General features: G+C 43.3%; 1 protein-coding gene across 1 annotated transcript in view; it reads right to left on the reverse strand.

Annotated features, from left to right (window-relative positions):
- Positions 1–25,765, reverse strand: part of LOC126466393 (uncharacterized) — a 59,150-nt gene that overhangs the window by 20,051 nt on the left and 13,334 nt on the right. Inside the window, exons 3-4 of the mRNA XM_050096387.1 lie at positions 24,468–24,585; positions 10,468–10,642 (exon numbers count right to left, since the gene is read on the reverse strand). Of these exons, the coding sequence (XP_049952344.1) occupies positions 10,468–10,642; positions 24,468–24,585 (293 nt within the window). The remainder of the gene's footprint in view (positions 1–10,467; positions 10,643–24,467; positions 24,586–25,765) is intronic.

Genomic DNA, 25,765 nt, shown 5'->3' on the forward strand with positions numbered 1-25,765 from the left:
GTATTGACAACCACCAATAATGCATTCTTGGAGCTATACTATCAACAGGGCTGGAATACACTAAAACTACACACTTGGTAACGTCAACAGCACCCAATACACTTATTGTCAGAACGCTATTTGCCTGTTCTTAGGCGTCCGTGAAGATGATAAAATCAATAGAAGACATGTATCAGTTTGTAATCTAGACTTCTCTAGTTGCGTTTCGAGATAAGCATACTCTTAGACATTATCAGCGTGTAACATTTGCATGACTGCACTTGTTCATATGTCGAATCAGAGAAATTATTGGTTTCCAGACCAAAGTTAACTGGAATTGTTTGCATGTCTCGTTGTCCTTTACTCACCCCTTTCGTCTGTACCTATAACAGTCCAACAATCCATTCATTTTATCGCAATTATGCTATTTATTATTACTACATAAAAACATTTTAGCCGGCCGGGGTGGCCAAGCGGTTAAAGGCGCTACAGTCTGGAACCGCGCGACTGCTACGGTCGCAGGTTCGAATCCTGCCTCGGGCATGGATGTGTGCGATGTCCTTAGGTTAGTTAGGTTTAAGTAGTTCTAAGTTCCAGGGGACTGATGACTTTAGAAGTTAAGTCCCATAGTGCTCAGAGCCATTTGAACCATTTTTAAAAACATTTTACACATTTTACGATTGCAGCAGAGGACTGGTAATTTGAGCCCTCGTATTTCGAGGTTCCATGTAATTCGAGCTAGTCTTAAGAAAATTAATATTTTACATAAAACTGGAGTAAAAATCTGTTGTCATACTTTTTCTGGATGTACGTTTCATGTGCTTTCGAATGTGTTACATTCTGAACTTTCTTACACTTTTCCGTGTTCAATACAGCTAAAACTGTCTCGCTTAGGGTTTTCTTTCACAATGCACAGAAATAACTTTGGCCTCAGACTGTTACTGCATTTCGATTACAGTTGGACAGTTTCTGTTAAGTTTCGACGAGCGCTCTTGCTCTTTCTTTGTCGTTCCTTCACTAATTGGAACTGCCTGACAATCAGTTGTACAGTCCACAGCATCCTTATTTGTAACGCTATTGTTGTGCCTATTCAGCAACTGTGTTGTATGTACTGTATTGGTTGTGTAATAAGAACTGCACTGTGGTGAGGCCACGTGTGTCACGTTAATTTGAAAGTGTTGTATGTTATGTGTAGTGTACTGTACATATGTACTGTGTATTTTTTAATTCATACATCACAATGAGTGGTAGGAGTAAGAGAAAATCTGTACCGTCGGATGTGAAACTAGAAGCTTTGAAAAGACTAGAGAAAGGAGAAACATTAAACAAATTGCTTCTGACTGTGGAGTCAGTGAAGTGACAGTTGGAGACTGGTGGAGAAACAGAGACAAAATTAAGAAGTTTTCATCAAACAAGTATTCTACACTATTCTGTCAGTGAAGAAATTTGAGTATGAAAAAACGAGTAAATCTTTGTTCGTTTGGTTTATTCAATAAAGACAAAAAGAAAATCTACTGTCAGGGAGTATTGTGCAAGAAAAATCAGTATTTTGAGAAATGAGTTAATGGAAAGTGAGACGATTTCACTGCAAGTTCAAGATCGTTGGATAGGTGGAGGAAGCGATACGGCGTAAGGCAGCTTGAAATTTGTGGTGATAAACTTTCTGTGGATTCTCAAACTGTTACATAATTTTGTGAGAAATTACATAAAAATTATACAATAAGAAAACCTTACTGCTGATCAACTGTATAACTAAGATGAAACAGGGCCAAATTAGAAAATGCTTGTGTAAAACTCTAGCTTTAAAAGTAGAAAAGGCTGCTCCAGGCTACAAAAAAGGTAAAAAGAGGTTACCCCTTCTTGCTGCATCGAATGCAAGAAGAGACCATAAACTAAAGCTGGTGGTAATTGTGAAGGCTCACCGAGGAGAGACACGCTATTAACATTATTAATTTATCGCCTTCCTATGAGCTTTGGTCACTCAGTGAACACTACGTGACTAAAAGTATCTGGACATCCCTCTGTAATGTGAAAACGACCACGAGATGTCACAAGAAGCAGACCCACCAGTAAAATTGCAGTGCTTCTCCAAAACATTGCAAAAACAGAAACAAAAATTATATTTGGAGCGCTTGAATATAGTCAATTCTAAAATAATTATGTGTCTATTAAGAGGCCAAGGGGTTTCTTTTAGTACTCACGTATTGCTATCTACGCCTATAATCATTATCGAGCACTGCTAGCAGCCCATTTTACTTTGGCAGCCAAAGTAAACATCCCACCCCCTACGATTTTCTCACCTACATATACTGTACCTCTTCCACCTATACTATTACCACTAAACTCAATGTCGATAGTAGATCCCCTGAAGAACTCCAGCGGTGGCGTCAATTTACAGACTCCCTCCAAGATGACATTGCCTGTATCCTACAGCACGTCGGTCCTGAAAGCAAAACCACCGCAGATGTCATCCCAGCATCTACAACCTCCTTGTATGGTTCACTGTAGAAACCCTCCATCCAACTGGAAGTGACACCTACCTATTCTACTCGCCCCTCCAACACACTATCTTATTTCCATGCACCTATCCCAGCCTCTGTCCTACAGTTATCCACGACTGCTCCTGCAACAACCGGAATGCCTACCAATAGTCCATTGATACCCAGGTTGGAAGCCACCCCCTAATCTTCCAGCAACATGACTATGTACACCATGCCACGACCTTCCTGCAGCAGGCTTTGTTGGGCATTATGACTGCGCACATCCCTACCAAGATCATATACAGGGCTATTACAAATGATTGAAGCGGTTTCATAAATTCACTGTAGCTCCATTGATTGACATATGGGCACGACACACTACAGATACGTAGAAAAACTCATAAAGTTTTGTTCGGGTGAAGCCGCACTTCAGGTTTCTGCCGCCAGAGCGCTCGAGAGCGCAGTGAGACAAAATGGCGACAGGAGTCGAGAAAGCGTATGTCGTGCTTGAAATGCACTCACGTCAGTCAGTCATAACAGTGCAACGGCACTTCAGGACGAAGTTCAACAAAGATCCACCAACTGCTAACTCCATTCGGCGATGGTATGCGCAGTTTAAAGCTTCTGGATGGCTCTGTAAGGGGAAATCAACGGGTCGGCCTGCAGTGAGCGAAGAAACGGTTGAACGCGTGCGGGCAAGTTTCACGCGTAGCCCGCGGAAGTCGACGAATAAAGCAAGCAGGGAGCTAAACGTACCACAGCCGACGGTTTGGAAAATCTTACGGAAAAGGCGAAAGCAGAAGCCTTACCGTTTACAATTGCTACAAGCCCTGACACCTGATGACAAAGTCAAACGCTTTGAATTTTCGGCGCGGTTGCAACAGCTCATGGAAGAGGATGCGTTCAGTGCGAAACTTGTTTTCAGTGATGAAGCAACATTTTTTCTTACTGGTGAAGTGAACAGACACAATGTGCGAATCTGCGCGGTAGAGAATCCTCACGCATTCGTGCAGCAAATTCGCAATTCACCAAAAGTTAACGTGTTTTGTGCAATCTCACGGTTTAAAGTTTACGGCCCCTTTTTCTTCTGCAAAAAAAAAAAAACGTTACGGGACACATGTATCTGGACATGCTGGAAAATTGGCTCATGCTACAACTGGATACCGACAGCGCCGACTTCATCTTTCAACAGGATGGTGCTCCACCACACTTCCATCGTGATGTTCGGCATTTCTTAAAGAGGAGATTGGAAAACCGATGGATCGGTCGTGGTGGAGATCATGATCAGCGATTCATGTCATGGCCTCCACGCTCTCCCGACTTAACCCCATGCAATTTCTTTCTGTGGGGTTATGTGAAAGATTCAGTGTTTAAACCTCCTCTACCAAGAAACGTGCCAGAACTGCGAGCTCGCAACAACAATGCTTTCGAACTCATTAATGGGGATATGTTGCGTCGAGTGTGGGAGGAACTTGATTATCGGCTTGATGCCTGCCGAATCACTAAAGGGGCGCATATCGAACATTTGTGAATGCCTAAAAAAACTTTTTGAGTTTTTGTATGTGTGTGCAAGGCATTGTGAAAATATCTCAAATAAAAAAGTTATTGTAGAGCTGTGAAATCGCTTCAATCATTTGTAATAACCCTGTATGTTATTATCCCACTCTGACACCCACAATCCCTATTTCTTCTCCGACAATCCTGCAGCTTAAACCGTGCCTTTATAATGTCTCGTGACTGGTATACACTCATATACACTGGCAAATACAGAGACACTTCAGAAATTTACTCAACGCTGAAAATCGGTGGGACTGGCGCCAGACGTGTACCAAATTCAATGCCAACTTCCCATTAACTCTTGCAAGTACTGGAAAGCATTCCACCAACTCTCTGGCAGTCATTCCGTCGTTCACTAGCCACTCCTCCACAACAATTGTCCCTTATCTGACAACTTGAACAAAGCTAACCACTCTGCATGCTCTCTTTTTGACATCTTCTCAATCCCCAACGACCCGCACTTTGATTACTCCCCCTTCCCTACCATCCATGAATGCACAAATACCAACACAAATACTACTGTCCCATCCCTGGCTCCCAGCTTCCAGTATTTGGGCAACATACCACAAACTGAATTGAACATCCAACAGCTCACAACATAAAACAAGTACTTTACAGAAAACGCAACACATCGTCTAGCCACGACTGCATTACATATCAACATCTTAACGAATGCCGTATCTCCTTTCCAGTCACCCTTGCAACTCTTTTAAACCATTATCCTCTCCACAGGATACTATCTTAGCTATGGAAAACCTCCAAAATCGTACTTTTCCTCAAGCTGCACAAACCCCATACTGATACCTCCTCCTACCGTCCCATCTGTCTTACCTCACTGTTTAACGAGGTCTTCGAATCCATCCTCTCCAGATGCATCCACCAACACCTGAACCTACACCGCCCCTTTCTCAATCAACAGACTGGCTTTCTACCACCTTCTCCTGTGATGAGCAGCTCCTGCACCTCACCCATCTCCTATCCCATCAGCTCAACACCCCTATATCCGCTATCTTCATCTCCCCTGACCTACAAAAAGCCTACAAATGTGTATGACATTCTATTCTCCTCTTCAAACTCCAGACATATACATTCTAATTATCAGCCTTATTGCATCCTTCCTCTCAAATCGCCCATCCTTTATCATCATTAACAACACCATCCCACTGCAGGTGTGCCCAAGACTCCATCCTCCTCTCCTTAACTCCTCTACACTCCTGATATGCCCAAACCAACTACATCAATCCACCTCCTTCAGTAGGCTCATGACATCGCTTTCCTTACCCTCTAGCCTACATTACAGAAATCCCAACGACCTCTTCAAATCCACCTCAATCAGTTTACCTCCTTGTGTAACTAGGAAAACAATAATTTCTCTGATGTGACATATGAACAAGTGCAGACACGCCAATGTTACAACACTGCAAATGTCTAAGAGTATGTTTATTTCGAAACGCTGCAAGTAAAGCACAAAATACAAACTGATAAACTGCCATCATTTGATAGCCCCCCCCCCCCACCCCCAATACATTTGAATAAAGTAGGTCACTACTATTCCCACAACATGCCTGTGAGGAAGGCCATGCTGCAGATCAGGGGCCTGAAAATTATTTATTTGCCCCTGACGTACATGCCACAATGCAAAGCAGGTCGCTAAAGCAGGCTGATACAACTCCAACACAAAACACTTGTAACGCAGGCCACACTAAATGTTGGGGCCAGAAAACCATTTTTCCCCTGAAATTTAGTCTGTTCCGCAAATCAGGTTGGTATGGCAGTCAAATACTGTTCCCATACAAGATGTTTGTTGTATAGGACATTCCATATGCCAGACGCTGGGAAAACAAGTTTTTGCCCAATATCTCCGCTTCTATTGGAGCTAGGTTATAGATCCCAAAGGGCTTACACTCTTGAGTTGTGATGTTTCAACCATTCCAAAACCCAGACAATAATTATAGGATGCACCATCCACATATTCTGTCTCCATGGCTTCTACCTTCGCATTTATGACCATCCTACTTAGACTAAGCATCGACCCGAAACTAATGTTGAAACTTCACCTACTAACCTTCTAACAGAAAGCGCAGACTAGACTAAAACTTCTAAAACTACTAACTGGTCGAACTTGGGGATTGCATCACTCGACAGTCCTCCACACCTGCATTGATATCTGCCCACCTCCCCCCCCCCCCCAAAGTCCTCAAAGTCCCTCCATATCCTTGAGCACAATGCACTCTGCCTCGCCTTCCACACCCGATTACCTACCCCCTACAAGGATCGTTTACCTACTCATTAAATTCTCACCTCTCGTCACTCACACTGAACGACCTCTGAATAACCTATACCATCTGCAAATAACTTCAATAATCCCATAATTTGTTCTCTATTTTCCAATCTTTGTATGCTGCCACCACTCTACCAATACCTTCCACCAAACCTACACATATGCACCCTCCACATACTCTCCAAAGACACTTCAACTGTCTTCCACTGCCAGATCATGAAATCTATCCCTACAGTTACCCATCCTATGAAATTTAAACACACCCAAAGCTTCCCATCTCTTGAAGTTTCGTTTCCTCTCCCTCCGTTCCCCATATTTCCCTGTCCCTCTTTTCCCCTTCCACCCTTCTTTCCCTTCCTCCATTTTCTCCACCAGATTTTAGCCTCACCGTTATTCACTCTACTCCAACTGCTCTTATATGCAAGGAGCCACTCCTATCCCATTGGTACTACGCACTAGTCCTCCATCCTTATAGACCACCCTTCTGCCCTTCTCAACGACGACCAATCTTCTCTCCTTCAACAACAGACTACCTGTTCTAGGGTGGGTCATTCAAGTTTCAGTGCCAGTGAAGTGCCTCATGTTACATCAGTGTTCTGCATCATGTTTTTAAATGTACTCTTATTGTGTTCAGCTTTTACCTTTTGTTACTATTGTTTTTAACTAAAAGCGAAGGAAGTCATGTCTCTTACTACACACATCAAAAAAAATTTTGCATCACCCCACTTCCCAGAAAGCCTGAAGACAGACGTTGACTGTAGATATTGTATTACAGGCACAGTCCTTTTGACTGTTCAGAGATGTCACTAAACTCGACCAAAGATGTAAACAACCATGCATGAGCAGCGCCTATTAGACGGAGGGGGTCTGACAGCCAATCAGTTCCAGTCATTCCACCAGGAAGGAGTTACACGGCTCGTGTTGTCTGTACTTCAACCATGCCTAGACGGTCAATACCGCGGTTTGACCGCGTCCGCATTCTTACTTTGTGCCAGGAAGGGCTCTCAACAAGGGAAGTTTCCAGGCGTCTCGGAATGAAACAAAGCGATGTTGTTCGGACATGGAAGAGATACAGAGAGATAGGAACTGTCGATGGCATGTCTCGCTCAGGCCACCCAAGGACTACTACTACTGCAGTGGATGACAGCTACCTGCGGATTATGGCTCCGAAGAACCCTGAGAGCAACGCCATCATGCTGAATAATGTCTTTCGTGCAGGCACAGGACATCGTGTTACGACCCAAACTGTGCGCAATAGGGTGCATGATGCGCAACTTCACTTCCGACGTCCATGGCGAGGTCCATCTTTGCGACCACGACACCATGCTGCGCGGTACAGATGGGCCCCACAACATGCCGAACGGATCGCTCAGGATTGGCATCAGGTTCTCTTCACCGATGAGTGCCGCATATGCCTTCAACCAGACAATCGTCGGAGACGTGTTTGGAGGCAACCCTGTCAGGCTCAACGCCTTAGAGTTCAGCGAGTGCAGCAAGGTAGAGGTTCCCTGCCGTTTTGGGGTGGCATTATAGGGGGCCGACGTACGCCGCTGGTGGTCATAGATGGCGCTGTAACGGCTGTACATTACGTGAATGCCATTATCCGACCGATAGTGCAATCATATCGGTAGAATACTGGCGGGGCGTTCTTTTTCATGTACGACAACTCGCGCCCCCCATCGTGCACATCTTGTGAATAACTTCCTTCAGAATAAGGACATCGCTCGACTAGAGTGGCTAGCATGTACTCCAGACATGAACCCTATCGAACTCACCTGGGATAGATTGAGAAGGGCTATTTATGGACGACGTGACCCACCAACCACTCTGAAGTATCTACACCGAATCGCCGTTGAGGAGTGGGACAATCTGGACCAACAGTGCCTTGATGAACTTGTGTATAGTATGCCACGACAAATACAGGCATGCATCAATGCAAGAGGACGTGCTACTGGGTATTAGAGGTGTGGTGTTACCGCCAGACACCACACTTGCTAGGTGGTAGCCTTTTAAATCGGCCGCGGTCCGCTAGTATACGACGGACCCGCATGTCGCCACTATCAGTGATAGCAGACTGAGCGCCGCCACACGGCAGGTCTAGAGAGACTTACTAGCACTCGCCCAGTTGCACGGACGACTTAGCTAGCGATGCAACACTGACGAAGCCTCGTTTATTTGCAGAGAAGATAGTTAGAATAGCCTTCAGCTAAGTCAATGGCTACGACCTAGCAAGGCGCCATAGCAATTGACAGTTATCGTATGAAGCATGTCTCATCAAGAACGATGTATACAAATGATGGATTAAAGTTAAGTATTCCAGCAGCTACGTACTTTTCTTTATAGCATTCATTCCGTATCCTGTTTCAGACCTCACGCCAGCCTGCTTGAGTTTAACGCGTGCATTTCGGCCTTCTCTAGCTGTACAACAAGAGGTACCAGTGTGTACAGCAATCTGGACCACCACATCTGAAGGTCTCGCTGTATGGTGGTACAACATGCAATGTGTGGTTTTCATGAGCAATAAAAATGGCGGAAATGATGTTTATGTTGATGTCTATTCCAATTTTCTTTACAGGTTCCAGAACTCTCGGAGCCGAGGTGATGCAAAACTTTGATGTGTTCAATTTCTTTTCACTTTTAAACAATTTTTTAAATTCACTGTCAGTATCCCACGTTTCCCTTTAGAGTTTTTCATTCCATTTAGTTTCCTTGCCAGTTGACTGAACAGCAGGTTGACTGTAGTAACCGCTGACCGGCTGCTAACGTGGAAACCTCACTGACTGACCATGCAACAGAAAGCCGATATGGGGCGAAGCGAGATAAAATAACAAAAAAAGAAAATGAAAGGCACTTGATATCTATTGTGGCAATAGTAACACCTACAACGCCTCTCGGTGTTAATAAACCAAAATAGCTCCCAAATTAGCTCCCATGCCCTCGAAATATAAATTCAGAAAATGTCCCAAGCCCCTCCACAAGTAGTAATTTACGATATAGAAATAAAAGGCAAATAGAAGGAAATCTATAGTAGAAAAATAATAGAAAAAGAAAAGAATTTTAATCATAAATTTTGGAAGCATGGGAGGGGGAAAAACGATAGAAATTATTAAATTATTAGTTATTCTTATATATGAGAAAATCAATATTATAGTCACAGAAAGTAGGTCTTGAACACCAAAGATAGCGTTTACTAAAGTATAAATAGACATACAATGCAATTTTGATACTCCAGGCTCTATCCTCTAGTCTGTTCGAAGTCAATTAGGACGTACAGCTTTAGGAAGCAACAATAGGAGCTTTATTAAACCAGGGCGCAAGAATAAATCGCGATGAGATTGTTTTTTGGGAAGCATTAATTTCAGATCAGCATTAGGACTTTTGTCATATTAGAGGAACGGGGAGGTGATCAATAATATCTCTGACTTTAACGTCTCTTCGTGTGAAGATTTAAATATTTTACGGAATTAACGATTTTTGGACAGGTTCGGACTTTGTATTGTGATAGCTTTACTTCACGCGACTAGTAATCATAGTTCGTGACATTTTATGGATATTAAACGGGAACAATCTTTTTATCGAAAGTGACAGAACATTGTTTAGTATCTCTGATATTGACGGGATTCCAGATTAGATACATATTCAAAGAAACCCTTTGAATGCGATCGTGTGAATGAACTGATTTATTAATAATTATTGTTAAATAAAATAACGTGTTAATTTGAAACTGACTATTCGTCTTGAACTTTACTTCGATTTAGGTTCGTAAATAATTAGGTTACGTGATTTTCACCAAGAATAAACTGCAGACTAGTAACTGAAACAAGTGAACGAGAATCTATTGAAAACACTAGTATTAATGTACTTATGGATTTTTCCTTCAGAACTGGGAAGACAATACGTGTAGTGACTCACTGGGGTTAATTTAAGAACTAGCCGGGGTAAAACAAAACCCCTCAATACCAGTCAATGCATAGATAAATTAACACTCCTACTTTCATGCAAGATACGGAAGTCGGGATAGAAAAAAGGGTCGCTACACAATGCAGCACTGACCCACGACAAACGGTCGAAGAACAAGAAGTTTTTAATGAGAGTGTAGAGGCGTGAGCCCAGCTCACGGGCAGTGAGGAGAGTGAGAGTGTGGGAGACGGTGGCGGGCCGGCTACTCACTCCTGTGGTAGCCGCCGTCGTAGCCGTGGTACGAGTGTGGCTGGACGTCGAGCACGTGGAGCAGCTTGGGCAGCAACAGCACCACGCCGAAGCCCAGCGCCGCCCCCAGGAGCACGCCGCCCAGGTCTAGGCGCAGCGTGCTGCCAACGGTAGGTAGGAGACTCGTGGCGCCCACCTGCAAGAACCCAGAAACTCACTGCCAGCCAACACATCTCACAAGGGAACCTCCCCATCGCACCCCCCTCAGATTTAGTTATAAGTTGGCACAGTGGATAGGCCTTGAAAAACTGAACACAGATCAATTGAGAAAACAGGAAGAAGTTGTATGGAACTGAGAAAAAAATAAGCAAAATATACAAACTGAGTAGTTCATGGGAAGATAGGTAACATTAAAGACGCTGGGACTGCAGGAGCTCCGTGGTCTCGTGGTAACGTGAGCAGCTGCGGAACGAAAGGTCCTTGGTTCATATCTTCAATCGAATGAAACATTTAATTTTTTATTTCCAGTTTATGTGACAAACTCTTATGTTTTCATCACTTTTTTGGGAGTAATTATCACATCCACAATAAAACCTAAATCGGGCAAGGTAGAAGAGTCTTTTTACCCATTCGCCAAGTGTACAAGTTAGGTCGGTTGACAACATATTCCTGTCATATGACGCACATGCCGTCACCAGTGTCGTATAGAATATATCAGATGTGTTTTCCTGTGGAGGAATCGGTTGACCTATGACCTTGCGATCAAATGTTTTCCGTTCCCATTGGAGAGGCACGTCCTTTCGTCTACTAATCGCACGGTTTTGCGATGCGGTCGCAAAACACAGACACTAAACTTATTACAGTGAACAGAGACGTCAATGAACGAACGGACAGATACTCTGACGTCTTCATCTGCAGCTGCTCACGCTACCACGAGACCACGGCGCTCCTGAACCCACGAACTCCGTGATGTTGGATATGTGACCCATGGACTACTCAGTTTGTATATTTTGCTTATTTTTTCACAGTTCCACACAACTTCTTCCTGTTTTCTCAATTGATCTGTGTTCGGTTTATCAAGGCCTATCCACTGTGCCAAGTTATAACTAAATCTGAGGGGGGTGCGATGGGGAGGTTCCCTTGTCAGAAGCATGTAATATTTCTGGCTTACAAGGAGACGGCACGACCTTGGGGTCGGGGATTCGTCCGCAATTTTGTGTGGTGAAAGAGGACCCCTAACACCTCACGTGATTAAAATATATGGACGCACTACTCGGAAAATCCCGAGAAAAATCGATCCAAAGTTTCTTAGGTGCCTTATGAGTACAAAATGTTAGTACACTGCCGAGCCGCCGTCTGGCCTACATAGTTAGCGCTCAGACCCTCACGCCAGAGGTCTCGAGTTCGATTCCTCTTCCTGCAGCTTTTTTTTTTTTTCTTCTGTTGCTTGCAAAATTGCAGCGCATTGTTACAGGAGAATCGTGAATTAATTCCCGGGAAGACTGTATAAAAATTAATTCTATAATTCACCACCAATTATCGTCACCAATATTCCGAGACATGATTCAGTGTGCATGGTTTGCCTCAAAATTATCATAAACTCAAAAAATGTTCGTAAATGTTAATGGGGCATGTTCTTTTACAGATTTATTGCAAACGCCCTGTGACTGTAAAAAAAATCCGCTTTTATATGCTGCGCAAGATGTCGCAAAAATTATTGCTTTGTTTGTTTTTACGATAATTACCACTGCGGTTCTTCTTTATAATTATTATATGTATAAAAATTGAATGTTTCCCAATCGACTTTGTTATTTTGATTAAAAACTCAATGTTTTTCCTCATATACTTTACAATGAAAAATGGAAAACCCACCGCCATGAATTGTGTTGTTGGACAAAAAGAAAATACTTTTTATTCAATAATGTAACAAATTTATTAAAGATAATGTACGTTTGGGAAACTTTCAGAATAATTGGTGGAATAACCAAAGAAAATGAAAGAGAAGAAAAAAAATGTGCTGGAGGAGGAATCGAACCCGAGAGCTCCGGCATAAGAATTCGAGCTCTAAACATCCAGGGCAGACGGCGGCTCGGCAGTGGGCTAACATTTTGTACTCATAAGGCACCTAAGAAACTTTGGATCGATTTTTCCCGGGATTTTCTGGGTAGTGCGTCCTAATATTTTAACCACGTGACGTGTTAGGGGTCCTCTTTCACCACAAAAAATTTCGGACAAATCCCCGACCCCACGGTCGTGCCGTCTCCTTGTTAGTCAACCATCATATTAGGCTCCAAGAAGCTGTTCTCAGAGCAGTGGAGATGCAAGAAGTATATAGATGACGAAATGTGGTGTGAGGTACCTGTGGCAGATGTTAGATTCGGTACCATTCCCGTGAGAAAGACCGCCTGCATAATGCTACTCCTCAGTGATTGGCTGCTGTATTCGGACCAAGGGCACCAAAACGTTAAAGTGTAGTTATTATTACGCTACTGGCCATTAAAATTGCTACACCAAGGAGAAATGCAGATGATAAACGGGTATTCATTGGAAAAATATATTATACTACAACTGACATGTGATTACATTTTCACGCAATTTGGGTGCACAGATCCTGAGAAGTCAGTACCCAGAACAACCACCTCTGGCTGTAATAACGGCCTTGATACGCCTGGGCATTGAGTCAAACAGAGCATGGTTGGTGTGTACAGGTACAGCTGCCCATGCAGCTTCAACACGATACCACAGCTCATCAAGAGTAGTGACTGGCGTATTTTGACGAGCCAGTTGCTCGGCCACCATTGACCAGACGTTTTCAGTTGGGGAGAGATCAGGAGAATGTGCTGGCCAGGGCAGCAGTCGAACATTTTCTGTATCCAGAAAGGCCCGCACAGGACCTGCAACATGCGGTCGTGCATTATCCTGCTGAAATGTAGGGTTTCGCAGAGATCGAATGAAGGGTAGAGCCACGGGTCGTTAACACATCTGAAATGCAACGTCCACAGTTCAAAGTGCCGTGTGCGAACAAGAGGTGACCGAGACGCGTAACCAATGGCACCCCATACCATCACGCCAGGTGATACGCCAGTATGGCGATGACGAATACACGCTTCCAATGTGCGTTCACCGCGATGTCGCCAAACACGGATGCGACCATCATGTTGCTGTAAACAGAACCTGGATTCATCCGAAAAAATGACGTTTTCCCATTCTTGCACCCAGGTTCGTCGTTGAGTACACCATCGCAGGCATTCCTGTCTGTGATGCAGCGTCAAGGGTAACCGCGGCCATGGTCTCCTATCTGATAGTCTGTGCTGCTGCAAATGTCGTCGAACTATTCGTGAAGATGGTTGTCTTGGAAACGTCCCCATCTGTTGACTCAGGGATCGACACGTGGCTGCACGATCCGTTACAGCCATGCGGATAAGATGCCTGTCATCTCGACTGCTAGTGATGCGAGGCCGTTGGGATCCAGCACGGCGTTCCGCATTACCCTCCTGAACCCACCGATTAAATATTCTGCTAACAGTCATTGTATCTCGACCAACGCGAGCAGCAATGTCGCGATACGATAAACCGCAATCGCGATAGGCTACAATCCGACCTTTATCAAAGTCGGAAACGTGATGGTATGCATTTCTCCTCCTTACACGACACGAGGCATCACAACAACGTTTCACCAGGCAACGCCGGTCAACTGCTGTTTGTGTATGAGGAATCGGTTGGAAACTTTCCTCATGTCAACACTTTGTAGGTATCGCCACCGGCGCCAACCTTGTGCGAATGCTCTAAAAAGATAATCATTTGCATATCACAGCATCTTCTTCCTGTCGGTTAAATTTCGCGTCTGTAGCACGTCATCTTCGTATTGTAGCAATTTTAATGGCCAGTAGTGTATTAGTTGAACCACTCATTGGAATGACTTCACTTTTTAATATAAATATTTCTCAACAGCTGACTATCAATCAGTCAGTTTAGAATTATTAAAATCAATTTAAATTAAAAACAGAAGACTGACGAAATTGCAGACGAAGCACTTCGGAAGCGTTCGGTTCACGCCTTTTCTGGTATGGCGCGCGAAGTGTTTCGGGCTGTTCGTCACTCTGGATTAGGCAGTCGAGAAGAACAGACATGTTGCCTGTCGTAGGATGTGTTTCAAAAAAAAAAAAAAAAAAAAAAAAAAAAAAAAAAAAAAAAAAAAAAAAAGGTTCAAATGGCTCTGAGCACTATGGGACTTAACATCTGTGGTCATCAGTCCCCTAGAACTTAGAACTACTTAAACCTAACTAACCTAAGGACATCACACACATCCATGCCCGAGGCAGGATTCGAACCTGCGACCGTAGCAGTATCGCGGGGATGTGTTTCCAATTTTTATTTAAGATCCCGTTCGCCACTCTGGATTAGGCAGTCGAGATGTACAGTCTTGTTGTCTGTGGCGTGATATGTTTGCCAGTATTCAATATTAAAAGATTCACTCCGGTAGTCATGAGGCACAGACACGTGCCACAAATAGTGTAAAGATACACTTTCGTAAACATTGTGTTTGATCATGTACTTTGCTGTATCACGAGGTGTTGTATTAAGATCATGTAGTCTTCTCGTGTGGCTATATTAAAATACGCGAGTGGCATCCCAAAGAAGTGATACATTATTTCAGAACAGAACCTCGCTAAAAGTCAGTTTCAGCTTCAAGATACAGAGCCTACGACCTGCATGCTGTTTTCTGCGCTGGGGACATCAACTTGAAGTCAGCAGGTTAGTGAACTATAACAGAACCTTAGTATTCCACACAGTGCAGTGGAAACAACTAGGCGCCTCACGTGTACTGCATGCACAGAACAAATGTGCTCAAGTGACACGTCATCTGCAGTAATGCAGAGGAGGTAAAGGAGAATGATCGTTACTAACACCAACAATCAATTCATTCTTCCTTTCTTGCCGTAAGCACACCTCCTGTTTCTTCATACATAATGGCGACATGTGACACAGGGTTGAGGACACTTGCTGGCTACTATGGGAATTCAGGCAGCGGTTTTCAGTTGTGTACTTCTACAAAATAGCCGTTCTCCTGAAATATGTAATTGTAAAGCAACTGAACTACAAGATGCAGAAAGGAAATATAATGGGAAAGTTAAAATATTCATAAAATAAGCTTCATAGATTGTTTGAAAGAAAAAGTTTGCACATGAAACTTTTCTGCAGCGTTGTGTTTTGTCATAATACTGAAAGAAAATTAATCGGATACACACAGTCGTTTAATGAAGAAAGTAAGAACATATGGACTATCAGACCAATTGTGTGATTGGATTGAAGAGTTCCTAGATAACAGAACGCAGCATGTCCTTCTCAATGGAGAGAAGTCTTCCAAAATAAGTGTGATTTCAGGTGTGCCGCAGGGGAGTGTTATGGGACCGTTGCTATTCACAATACACATAAATGACCTTGTGGATAACATCGGAAGTTCACTGAGGCTTTTTGCGGATGATGCTGTAGTATATCGAGAGGTTGTAACAATGGAAAATTATACTGAAATGCAGGAGGAAGTGCAACGAATTGAGCATGGTGCAGGGAATGGCAATTGAATCTCAATGTACACTAGTGTAATGTGCTGCGAATGCATAGAAAGAAAGACCCTTTATCATTTAGCTACAATATAGCAGGTCAGGAACTGCAAGCAGTTAATCCCATAAATTATCTGGGAGTAGGCATTAGGAGTGATTTAAAATGGAATGATCATAGAAAGTTGATCGTCGGTAAATCGGATGCCAGACTGAAATTCATTGGAAGAATCCTAAGGAAATGCAATCCGAAAACAAAGGAAGTAGGTTACAGTACACTTGTTCGCCCAGTGCTTGAATACTACTCACCGGTGTGGGATCCGTACCAGATAGGGTTGATGGAAGAGATAGAGAAGATCCAACGGAGAGCAGCGCACTTCGTTACAGGATCATTTAGTAATCGCGAAAGCATTTCGGAGATGAGAGATAAACTCCAGTGGAAAACTCCGCAGGAGAGACGCTCAGTAACTCGGTACGGGCTTTTGTTGAAGTTTAGAGAACATACCTTCACCGAGGACTCAAGCAGTATATTGCTCCCTCTTATGTACATCTCGCGAAGACACCATGAGGATAAAATCAGAGAGATTAGATCCCACACAGAGGCATACCGACAATCTTTCTTTACACGAATAATACGAGACTGGAATAGAAGGGAGAACCGATAGAGGTACTCAAGGCACCCTCCGCGGAGTACGGATGTAGATGTAGATATGACATATCAGGCAACTATTGTGCAATAGAGTTAAAGTATCGGCTTTTGAAACTCTGCAATTGTCTCCCAATGCGGCGCAGAAGTTTGAAATTTGTCTCAAAGGTGCCTTCAACCATCCCCTGTATCGGTGCAAAAGCGTGGCGCCCACAGACTCACGGTCGACCAAGAAGACGCTTCGAACAAGGTGTCGACGCTTGCGAAAAAGAGAGCCAGAGCGTGAGTTAATGACGTCACATTGGCACCACATTTCGCATCAGTTCTGCTCCAAGCCTCACGATGGGAAGGTAGTCGCCGCCCGCTTACCAGCATTTCAAACCTTCCTCTGACGCCTCTGCGACGGAGGTCAGAACCGCAACGCCCAGCATTGAACTCACGCCGTTTTCTTGGGGATGGCCGAGGTAAACATTTCTGACACACCGCCGCTGGGAATCGACACAGCAGAGCCTCAGGGGGTGGCATAAATGGCATCAGTCAAACCACCCCTTTTCTTGGGGCGTTGATTTCACATATTTCGCGGTCGAAAACGACAGTTTATTGTACGACGAGCAGTAGGACAACGTTCTTGATAACATTTCACACTGCTAACTGACCTTACGACTTATTTTAGAAAATAGATTAAGGAAAGGCAAACCTACGTTTCTAGCATTTGTAGACTTAGAGAAAGCTTTTGACAATGTTGACTGGAATACTCTCTTTCAAATTCTAAAGGTGGCAGGGGTAAAATACAGGGAGCGAAAGGCTATTTACAATTTGTACAGAAACCAGATGGCAATTATAAGAGTCGAGGGGCATGAAAGGGAAGCAGTGGTTGGGAAGGCAGTGAGACAGGGTTGTAGCCTATCCTCGATGTTATTCAATCTGTATATTGAGCAAGCAGTAAAGGAAACAAAAGAAAAGTTCGGAGTAGGCATTAAAATCCTTGGAGAAGAAATAAAAACTTTGAGTTTCGCCGATGACATTGTAATTCTGTCAGAGACAGCAAAGGACTTGGAAGAGCAGTTTAACGTAATGGACAGTGTCTTGAAAGGAGGATATTAGATGAACATCAACAAAAACAAAACGCGGATAATGGAATGTAGTCGAATTAAGTCGAGTGATGCTGAGGGAATTAGATTAGGAAATGAGACACTTAAAGTAGTAAAGGAGTTTTGCTATTTGGGGGAGCAAAATAACTGATGATGGTCGAAATAGAGAGGATATAAAATGTAGACTGGCAATGGGAAGGAAAGCGTTTCTGAAGAAGAGAAATTTGTTAACATCGAGTATAGATTTAAGTGTAAGGAAGTCGTTTCTGAAAGTATTTGTATGGAGTGTAGCCATGTATGGAAGTGAAACATGGACGATAAATAGTTTGGACAAGAAGAGAATAGAAGCTTTCGAAATGTGGTGCTACAGAAGAATGCTGAAGATTAGATGGGTAGATCACATAACTAATGAGGAGGTATTGAATAGAACTGGGGAGGAGTTTGTGGCACAACTTGACAATAAGAAGGGACCGGTTGGTAGGACATATTCTGAGGCATCAGGGGATCACAAATTTAGTACTGGAGGGCAGTTTAGAGGGTAAAAATCGTAGAGGGAGACCAAGAGATGAATACACTAAGCAGATTCAGAAGGATGTAGGTTTCAGTAAGTACGGGTAGATGAAGAAGCTTGCACAGGATAGAGTAGCATGGAGAGCTACATCAAACCAGTCTCAGGACTGAAGACCACAACAACAACAACAGCATCACTGGAAGTTTTAACCCTTCTCTAAGGACCGTGCGGAGCTCCTTCCTAATTGAACCTAATCGCACCCCTTTGGAGTGCAGTGAGACCGCTTTTTTTGCTGTTGTGTACAGTTTGGAGCCATTAAGGATCGTTCAAAAACATTCGACGAAATTTGAACGGGATCCGGAGCAGCAGAGGGTGCTTATAACATTTTCAGCCCTCCTGTTTCGCGTCCTTCTGTGACGTGATCACGAGAAAGGGTGGAGAGGGTGGGGGGCAGTGCAACATTGACACATATGTGAATAAAACGGCCAAGAGTCTCTCTAATACGCCCACTGTTCGACAACAGACTGTGGGGCACTGCCCAAATTTATTGAGAATTCTAAAACACAACTGTACTGAGACAACCTGTGAAGCAGTCCTAGGCGCCTACTAGCAGGCTTCTCGGATCAGAAGGGTGTCGAGGGGTTTGCCTACATGCAGGCAACTCGGAATACTTCATAGACTGTCTCAACAGGTACATTTTTAAAAGTCTCAATGAATCTCCTGGAAGAGCTTTGCAACAACTGCTCGAAAGTAACGTGCTCCTAAAATAGCGTAAAACATATCGGATTTATTTTATGGGCATTAAATGGAGTCATAGGAGCAACGACAAACATGGCATAATTTACTACTAAAATCATCCATAAAATACTTGAAAATGACCTAAGGCCGAAACTGTACAACCTTACATGAAATAAAATGACTGGCAGCTGAAGGCATCGCGAAATCTTTCAAAAAATTCATCGCAGCTGCAGACCTATCGCATTGAAAATTATAAATAGTTTCTATTCGTATTAATAACAACATAATCTCACTACAATTTTTCTCTAAATCTTTAGGAACTGTTAAAAACATATGACGATAAAATATTTTGGAACAGAGTTTTAATGAAAAAAATAATAATTCTCACAGTTCTCAGACGATGTGCCTAAAAATTCTATGTACTCTATTGGAATGGATAAAATCATGTGGTTAGTTTGATCAAAACTAGATATGCGTAATATTGCCATCTCAACATTACTTGCAATGGGACATGAAGATGATTTTCTGCCTAAACGAAACTCGTATTGAAAACAATGAAGGTCTATTGCGCTTTACAACTGAATAACGGTGATTTCTCTCTGAAATTTTTGACCAGTGTTATTGAGATAAACTTTTGAAGACATTAAAATGAATAGCAGTTTCTAAAGATGAAGTGCACCACCCAGAGATTAGTTTTTTTCTAACGTTCTACTTCTAATAAGCTAAAAAATTAGAATTTTTCTTCGGTGATCTTCACATTTTTGTATATCAGTCTCTATGTGTATAAGTACATTCTTTTTATAACTATTATTACAGTCTAGCTGTTACTATGCTAATTTTAGTAGTGTAATTTCTATTTTTCACCTAAAATGATATGTACGGTGTTCCCGAAACAGTAGGGTCAGAATTACAGGCAGAGTTTTCTAAATTCAGTATTTTGAGATAAGTAATCAGTTATTGGGATTGAATAGTTCACGCAGTATGAGACCTTGAACGAACAATCCATGTGACACTCGTGATTATCAACTGTTCATGTTTCATAGAAAAAAGACTGCCTAGCACATCGATGAGAGTCAATTGTTTGAAGAGTTTACATTTAAAACATCTGTTTACTAAGATACAGATAGAACAACCACAATTCGCATTATTTTATCACCTGTGTCGCCCATCAGACGCGACCATTGTCAGAGAACCTTTGTTCTGGTAGCAACACATTAGGGGGTAAAAGCACGGTTCGATATCAGTGTTCGTTGGGAGCAAGACACCAGGCCAATGATTATCTGACGATACTCGCGTCTGATGAAAACCATACATTACCTACAACGGCATGCCTGTGTTTGTTACATTTGTACTAAGTAGGATAATATTACTTACTAAAGTCAGTGGAGGCTCTTCACTGCACATCTGCAATTATTTTGTAAACGACACGTTTGCAGACCCGTTCATTCTTCTGTCATCGCATACTTCTACCCGTGTCAATTTATTTATTTAGCGTATGGCTACATCTCTAAAAAGTAAGACTGACAATTACCTCAGACTACAAATAAATATCTAGGCCACGAATGTACTCTATTGATCCCTCTGTCATCATCAGGAACTCTGTTGAATCGCCTGGGAAAGCTCTCAGCAACATGGTGAATAGTCTCATTTTCAGTGTCACAGTCACAACTAGGAGAAGTTATTTTCCTCCATTTGTTCAGAGAATCGGCACGTCTGCCAGTGTAAGTTCTTATTCGGTTAAGAACCGACCAGCAGTAATTCAAAAGCAGGTGGCTTGGTCTATGTGAACGACATTTTAAGTTGTTCTGTCGTAGCTTTAATCTGCCGTGAGTGTCTGGAGCAGGCATCAGCATTAAAACCGTGGCCAATTAACATCCTTTCAATTTCCAAGGGCCTGAAGAAAGCAAAGCCTCCCTTTACTGATATTTGCAATGTCTGAGTGAACAGAGAGGTAAGTATATTTCTGTAGTTTACTGTGCTCCCATACCAGTGCACATTCCGGTTGCAGAGCTCCTGTCTGTAGCTAAGTATGAGTAGCCAGAAAGTAGATGTAGGCTTGATAGGACCAGTTACAAGACTTGTGGTATGGCTGAACTGTGTGTCAACAAGTCTCGTGTGAACGCTATTCATCCAACCCAGGAAGCAATATTCTGCAAATGGGTAGAGAAGTCTCAGAGCTGAAATACGCAGTGTTGATGCAAAGGGTCCTCATGATGTGCCACTAAGTTTCTGAGGAACATTATTTCGAGTTTTGATTTTGGGAGCTATTCCTAAAATACGTTGTAACTGAGTGTTCTATTAAGCGTGGCTGCTAGGTATTTGGGGTTTCTGTTATGTCTCAGTAGCTTCCATTCACAGTAGACCCTTAGCTCTTTGTTGGCCAACTTGTTCGGGTGAACGTAGGCACTTCTGTCTTATCGACATTTGGCTGCAACTTCTATCTGCGGGAAAATTTTCCTGTAATTGCCAAATCCTTGATCAATTCTGACTCGGTATCTTCAAGATCTGGATGCCACATTGTGAATGCCCAATCTTCAGTATACCCAAAAATTTTCGATGTGGTTTCAGGCGCATCTGATGTGTACAAACTGAACAGCAAAGAAACCAGTACTGATCCTTGTGGCAGCCCGTTATTTTACTTTCATCTGTGAACTCATCTTGTTGCCAGTTAGCGCTTGAAAACATCGGTTACTGGGCATTTCATTTATTGTTATGTTTGGGATGACGTGTGGAGGTTTCAGTTTGACACCTTTCCTCGACACAAGAACATATGCAGCTGTGGGATATATGAATACCACATATGACTGGTCTTAATTCTGGAAGCCAGCTTCCTTGAAGGCTGTTAGGGAGAGAACTTCACCCGCACGGTTGCGGTTAGCTCTGAATCCTGACCGCTCAACCGGTTTATTTTCAAAGATCTTGTGACATACTGTATCGCAGATCATTCTTTCCAGGAGCTTATACAACAAACTAAGTAACGCTATAACTTTCTGTCTTGTCATGTGGTTTACGTGGTTTCAGTTCAAATGGCATGTTACCTATTTGCAGAATATTTACGAAGACCTCAGCCACCTATTTTTTGACATACTTGCCACAGTGCAAAAGCAACTCTGCGTGAATGGCATCAAAGCACGATGCTTTCCCTGGTTTGATTTCTTTTAAGGCAGTCGTTACTTCTTCAATGTCGAATGACAAAGAATATTCAGTTTCAACTTTATAAGTTTCTTTAAGTGCATTTGATTTTTTCTTAGCCGCAATAGTGTGCGTTCGGACTTTAGAAGATTTGGAACTGGACACGATGATGGCTGCAGTTTGGTTGGTGGTAACAGAATCATAGGTGTGATCTCGCGGAGTGGCTAGACGTAGTTTTCTGAGGAGGGACCAAGCTTCTCTACTAGATTTGCGGAAGTCAACGGATTCAATGGTCTCAGTCCATGTTATACGTATAGCTGTACCGATCTTATTCCGCATCTCATCTGCTGTTTCACTGTATAGTTTTCCACACTCTTCTTTCCACCCAAGAATATATAACTCTTGGAGTACACCTCTTTTCTGTGCTAATTTGAGCTTCAAAGAACCACTTGTAGCTTGAACTTACTGGTGGGATCCATCCTACACATTTATCCAGACTTTCTGAGAAAGTGTCCCAATCGCACTCTTGAAAATTCCATCTCGGTCTAGGAAATGCTGCTGTTAAAGGTCTACTAATCCTAATTACAAGAAAAATTGAGCGCTGTGTGGGAAATCTTGAAAGACTTTTCTCGATATTAAAAGTGGTTGGCTTTTCCTGTTAAATGAGACAAAGCAAAGATCAGAAGTATGATCCATTTTCCAGGCACCTCAGTTGAAACTTCCCTAATACTTAGCCTCGCAGATAAGATGAGTATCATGCTCTTCGGGCCAGTCCACCGAAGCGTTTCCCTTTTCATTACTGTCCCTGCATTTCCACAGTTCATGATGACTGTTCAAGTCCTCCAGAGGTACTGTAGGATGATCCAGAGTTCAGAGCACTTTAGAAGGCCAACTGAGGCTCATAAGTATCAAATACAGTCATATCGGCTACTCCTGTTACAACTTCAAGAGTAAGGTGTGAGTTTTCTGTATCAAAATATAGAATTATATGTGTATTCACACACCTTAAACGTTGTCATAGGTAGTAGGCATAAGTAATGTCCGGGTAATTGTCCTCTTGGACTGAGTTGAGCCGGCCGAAGTGGCCGTGCGGTTAAAGGCGCTGCAGTCTGGAACCGCAAGATCGCTACGGTCGCAGGTTCGAATCCTGCCTCGGGCATGGATGTTTGTGATGTCCTTAGCTTAGTTAGGTTTAACTAGTTCTAAGTTCTAGGGGACTAATAACCTCAGCAGTTGAGTCCCATAGTGCTCAGAGCCATTTGAACCATTTTGCATTTGACTGAGTTGAGTTTCGTTAGCTTCGTTGTTTTCCTGGATTTCAACTAAATCAGTTTTGTTGTCAACTAAGATCTTATGCAGCCCAACCGGTTAGCTGTGCGGTCCAACGCACTGCTTTCCAGATTGGAAAGGAGCGCCTGGTCCCCAGCACGAATCCGCCCGGCGGACTTGTGTCGAGGTCCGGTGAGCCGCCCAGTCTGTGGATGGTTTTTAGGCGGTTTTCCATCTGCCTCAGCGAATGCGGGCTGGTTCCCCTTATTCCGCCTCATCTACACTATGTCGGCGATTGCTGCGCAAACAAGTTCTCCACGTACGCGTACACCACCATTACTCTACCACGCAAACATAGGGGTTACACTCGTCTGGTGTGAGACGTTCCCTGGGGAGGCCCACAGGGGGCCGAACCGCACAATAACCCTGAAAGAGTGGTTCGGTGTGGGGCGGCGGAGGGATGAAGAGGATCGCGGCGTGGGGTTGACCACTGCGGCTGCGGCGGGGACGGAGCCTCTCCGTCGTTTCTAGGCCCCCGGTTACCATACAATACTATACAATACAAGATCTTATGCAACAGTTGGCATTTAACTTTCTAACGCCGTAGTCTTCTAGAGGGATAGTCCCCAGAAGAATCATTTTTCGACTCATTCACTTGCTGATGTGTGAGCCGAAATTTGTTAGGAAATCTCGAGGATTGTCTAGTTGTCAGTATTTTGTTGCTCATTTGGCACGATCTAGGGCACGCGTGCATTGCAATTATGTGATTAAACCTGCGTACGTGAGCAGCAGTCATCAGTGTCAGATTTCGCTGTTGATTGTCATACACCGGGTATAGCAATTCCAGCATTCATTCTAGTTGCCCGTAGCAGATCTGTTACTGGGAAAAATAAATATTACAGGCTTGTAAGGTCGGCAGACAGCCGGTGTAATCGCACACGAGTTTTCCACGTTCACCAGCGGCAAGCAGTTTCGGTCGCCCTTGTCCATCGCACGCAAGATACAGCGCATTGTAAAGAATGTAATTTACAGAGTGTGTGGCTGCAGCGGGCAAAGTGTTTGGTTGGTGTACTCACCGCTCCCAGCCCGGTGGTGGCGAAGCCGAAGCGCGCTTCTGGGTCCTGTGCTGACACTGAGGCCACGCCCTGGCTCTCCATCGCCTGTTGGTCCACCTGCTCCACCGGCTGCTTCGTGCTGCGTACAAACAACTCGCTGAGGCACGGCGCTTGGAAAATATTGGGGACGGGTTCAAATGTAGTAGATCAAAATACAGTCACACTTTGGGGAAATTTGTAGTAAGTTCCTATGTGACCGAACTGCTGAGCTAATCGGTCCCTTGTGTAACGCCCCAAGGACAGAAAACCCCGATTTAAAAAAAACTTTGTGGAAACGTATAGTAGGGAAGTGAGTCATCTTGACAGTGTGTTGTGTACATAGTTCCGCGTAGTCAGCGCGTACACAACTTTCCCACTAGAGCGCGCCCCGCTAAGCACAACAGCGCAGGCGCAGCGCTCGTCCGCTCTACGAGATGGCGCTGCCATAAAGACGGACCAAATTCTGCTTCCGCCGATCCGCGTATTAATATGTAACGCAGCCAGTGAGATTGCTGCTAACGTAGAACCTTTTCTCCTCGCGGATCACACTCGCGCAATGATACATGAACGCGCGAGGTATTATAACGAGTGTACAGACCCCCGATTAGTCAGTCTGCATCAGTCTGCATTAGTCTATAGTCAAGTTTCAGTCTGCGCCTAATAAGATTATCATATTCCTGTACATAGCCATGAAGAGAAATGTATAGACACTTTGTCAAGTATCAGAGATATGTGAGAATAAGATTAACGTACCAAGACCAAAGGAACTTCAGATTGTCAATTGTAAACAGCATCCAGAATCATGTTAAGTAATTTTTATGCTTGCTATTATTTTTAATAAATGTGTGTGAAAATTAATCAAGTTCTGTTTAAAGTTGGTCACCGTCAATCTGCTGCTCTAAGCGTGCAAGTGGCATTTCTATCGTCTGACCTAAGGGCAGAAGATAAACACGCCACGATAAGACCACGAGACATATTGCTGACACTCGCCTACTTCGTTAGAGCGACAAGTCAAGTAATCTGATGGTGTGTGTACCGAAGGTCTTACAGTACGCACACCACACAGTGACGGTAACTATTGACGATAAAATCTACACTGCTAATATGTTGACACCTATATTATTCAAATACTGAGAACAGAATACAAAAAGGGGATATAAAAGGAAAAGATTATCATAGATTCTTTATTAAACATCTCTAGAATAAATTCAAAATCATATGAACGAAGGTTAAATCCAAGAAAGTAATTCAGTCAAAGATAACATTTACCACGGAAGAGA

Source organism: Schistocerca serialis, chromosome 1 (genome assembly GCF_023864345.2).
Source record: "Schistocerca serialis cubense isolate TAMUIC-IGC-003099 chromosome 1, iqSchSeri2.2, whole genome shotgun sequence".
Classification (NCBI taxonomy): Eukaryota; Metazoa; Arthropoda; class Insecta; order Orthoptera; family Acrididae; genus Schistocerca; species Schistocerca serialis.